We start from the raw sequence: 3654 nt of genomic DNA, 5'->3' as shown, positions 1-3654 counted from the left end.
GCCCGGCCTTTTTTTTTTTTTTTTTTCTCTTTTTATTTATTTTTATATATAAATAAAGCATTCACCAAATCACCTTTTAAAATTAGACACGTGAAGGTCGTTAATTGCACTCTTCCGTCTACCGATATTAATGTGCTAAAGAATTAAAAAGTTGTAAAATACAAAGAACAAGAATTGATGGCTGAAGATTAGCGAGCTGTAATGGTCGTAAGTCTGCTCCAACTTTTCGTAAATACATAAGTATGCACAGTGTTTTTTTTTTCTGCTTTTTAGTCTGTACATATTGAGATATCAAATTTAGGGGTATTTGAGTCACATTATTTTGGTAATAATGTATTTTTAAATAGTGTAGTGATGAAAAATGTGTGATTAAAAAGAAGGAAAAGTTTTTGATTTGCGTGTAATATTATTTTATTAAAGAATGTGTGGTTGAAATGATGTTAAATCACTGTTTAAAAATGCATTTTTTTGAAATAATGTAGCTCAAACATGCTCTTAATATTTATGGCTTTTTTTTTTTTACACATTTACAATGAATTTCATAATGTAACCCTTATTTGATTTTCATTTTGCGGGAAATAATACATTTTGAATAGTAGATTGATAGAGAATGTGTGATTAAAAATTAAAGAAAAGTTTTAGATTTACGTGTAATATTATTTCACTGAAAAATGTTTCATTGAAAATGAATTTTTAAAAAATGGATTTTTAAAAAGAATGGAAATTAAAAAAGGACTTATATGTCTAGCTAGGAAGGAGTTCATGAAGCTTCAAACTAAAAAACAAAATAGAAAAGTATATTTAAGGAAAGGCTGCTTATTTTTTTGGACTAATTTTTCCACTAGTACTTTTCCAAAATATCAAACATGTCCGCTTTCAACTCTGCAAAGAACAATACTTCTCAATATCAAAACCCTGACCCTAATTATCATCAAGTCGCAGACAGTACTACTACTGATCAGCTTGATGAATTGTTCGATTTCAAATTCTCCGATTATTTCGCATTTGATGGTGCCTTGGAGGAAGAAATTTCTACGCAGGCAAATGTGGAAAGCAGCTTCAATGGATCTTCGAGTTCATCAACTCCATTAGCTAGTAACATGCAAGTTCTATTGCACCTTAGGTTAAATTTCCTTTATTGGCTCTTAATTAGCTAGCAATATATGGTGAATATCGGTGATGTTTTTGTGCAGAAGAAAAGTGAAGAAGTACAAGACAAACGATGCGTTCAGATTTGCATTTCGAACAAAATCAACGCTGGAAATAATGGATGATGGATTTAAATGGAGAAAATATGGCAAAAAGATGGTCAAGAACAACCCCAATCCAAGGTATGTAAACCCTTCAATTTTGTAGTGCTAATTCACAAGATTTTACTTTATCTGTTGTCAATAATAATCAATATTGCTTTTGTATTTACTGAATCTGTTGTTAATAATAATCAACATTGGTTTCTATTCTTTTTCTTTTCTCACAAGATTTTACTGTATCAGTTGTTATATGTATATATATATATACACACACACACACACACACACACACACACACACATATATAAAATTCTTTTTATTATTCCAGTTATTATTTACGTCAAGCATTTTAATAGATATTTAAACAGAAAGCTTTTTTTTTTTTTTTTCCTAGATGAATACAATGAAAATATTCAGTAACTGAAAATTGAAATTAATCCATGTTAAGATAGATGCCTAAATTTAAAATTTATTCGTGAACTGAGGACTATATATATTTATTCATGATCTGTGGACTATATATTTAAACAGAAAGTTTATCTTTTTTCCAGATGAATACAATAAAAATATTCAGTAATTGAAACTTGAAATCAATCTTTGTTAAGATAGATGCTTAAATTTTAAATTAATTCATGATCTGTGGACTATATATATTTTATCCGAGTTTTTTCTTGTTTGGCTATGTCGAGTGTCATTCTTTGAAATTCAATTTTCCCTCAAATTTATTCTTTCAACTAATAATTTCGCATCTAAGTTTAAAAAAAAAAAATCTTTATTTTTTAATTACACATTTTTCAAAAGAATTCACTTTTTACAAAACTATTTTAAAAAATGAGGTTCAAACACGGGCTAAATGTATCATAGACGATTTATGTGTATAAGCCACATGAATGTGTAGATTTTTGCATCTTCTTCTCACGTTTATTTACCATAGGAAATGATATTGAACCATATACGATCAAACAAATATAAATCAATAATGGTACCGTATATGTAAAAAAATACTTGAATATAATGTAAGGGGTAAAGAATCAAATCATTCCCCTTACATGCTTTAGATTACAACCTAATCATAAGTACGAGATTAGAAAATACATGCACGAACACGTAAGTTATTATGTATGGTAGGCCGCCAAAAAAGGTTCATAGAACTTTTCCAATTTGTCTCTTTTTTGGAAATGAAATTAGTCCACTCTAAAAATCCATATTCATTCAAACTTTAATTTAAATTTTGACCCTCCTTAGAATTTATTTTTAAGTCCACCTGTCAGATAAATTTTCATTATACTAAGAAAGGATAATTATAATAGTGGCCCCTTGAAAAATACTTTATACAGTGGTGACCTTATGATAAAATAAATTTTGCCCCAAGGCTATTGCACCTTGTGAACTATGATCCAAGGTACTATACAATATGAACCAAAGGAGTATAACTATTGAGGGGGTGCTATACGTCCAGGGCCACATGGGCCAGTTGGTTATTAGTTCATACTATGTGGCTGGTCCTTTTTTAATCCTAACCCTAAAAAATCAATGAGCCACACCCTAAGCATAAAGTTCCGTTTCGGTCCGAGTGGGGATAACATTTCTCTTCTGCATGTCTATGGAGTTTCTTGCTATCGAAATAAAAAATATATGGAAATAAATTGCATCCAACAGGATTTGAACCTATACCAAAGGTTTAGTTTGGACAAGTAGTCTTTTCCACAACTACTTCCCCTTGGTACGTACTTTTGTTATGTATAGATTATCATTTACTGGATATCATACAAAAGAAGGTCAAATCTTCCAAGATATATATTGTTGACTTCGAAAACCGACGATGTCGCATGGCCATCATATCCCAGCTTTTCTTCAACCCACATGTATGTTAATTGAACACTTGGACAGTCACATCACATTGCTTGTGATTGTTGCTTCGATGGAGTGTGACAGTTGCGAACACTTAAATTCTCAAGTTATGGCTAACTAGAGAAAATATTTGACACATGATTTCATCTTTATGGCAAACTAGAGAAAATGTGTGAATCCTAGCTGTCATAGAGCCTGGTCGCATGACACAAGTTGAAAAATAGTCACCTTATGTAATAAAAGCAATCTAAAAATTATTGAAATCTATCAGATGCATAGAGCATCTTTATACAAATTATCTTTTTCATCAAGAGGCCTACCACCTAAAAAATATGCCATAGTAGGAGGAGGCACCTCATCTCATAAGTATCACTTCTAAAGTATGTTGTCACCTCGGAGGAGCCACTTTGAAGGGAATCATATCGTTTTGGGAGATGTGGCCAACTACTTCCTATGAGGTGCCAACCACCACGTCAATAGCCCAACCACCAGGGAGAGGCTTATGGGAACAATGTGAGGTGGAGTGACCCTTTGAAAACCTACAAGTGAATGG

General features: G+C 31.4%; 1 protein-coding gene across 1 annotated transcript; it reads left to right on the top strand.

Moving 5' to 3' along the window:
- Positions 1-853: 853 nt before the first annotated feature.
- LOC111366498 (probable WRKY transcription factor 51) lies at positions 854-1391 on the top strand. Its single transcript, XM_022987241.1, has 2 exons — positions 854-1102; positions 1194-1391. The coding sequence occupies exons 1-2, from the start codon at positions 867-869 to the stop codon at positions 1354-1356; spliced, it is 399 nt and encodes a 132-aa protein (XP_022843009.1). The 5' UTR covers positions 854-866; the 3' UTR covers positions 1357-1391.
- The last annotated feature ends 2263 nt before the right edge of the window (positions 1392-3654 follow it).

This window comes from Olea europaea, chromosome 18 (assembly GCF_002742605.1).
Source record: "Olea europaea var. sylvestris chromosome 18, O_europaea_v1, whole genome shotgun sequence".
NCBI lineage: Eukaryota > Viridiplantae > Streptophyta > Magnoliopsida > Lamiales > Oleaceae > Olea > Olea europaea.
This window is presented reverse-complemented; position numbering and strand designations above follow the sequence as displayed.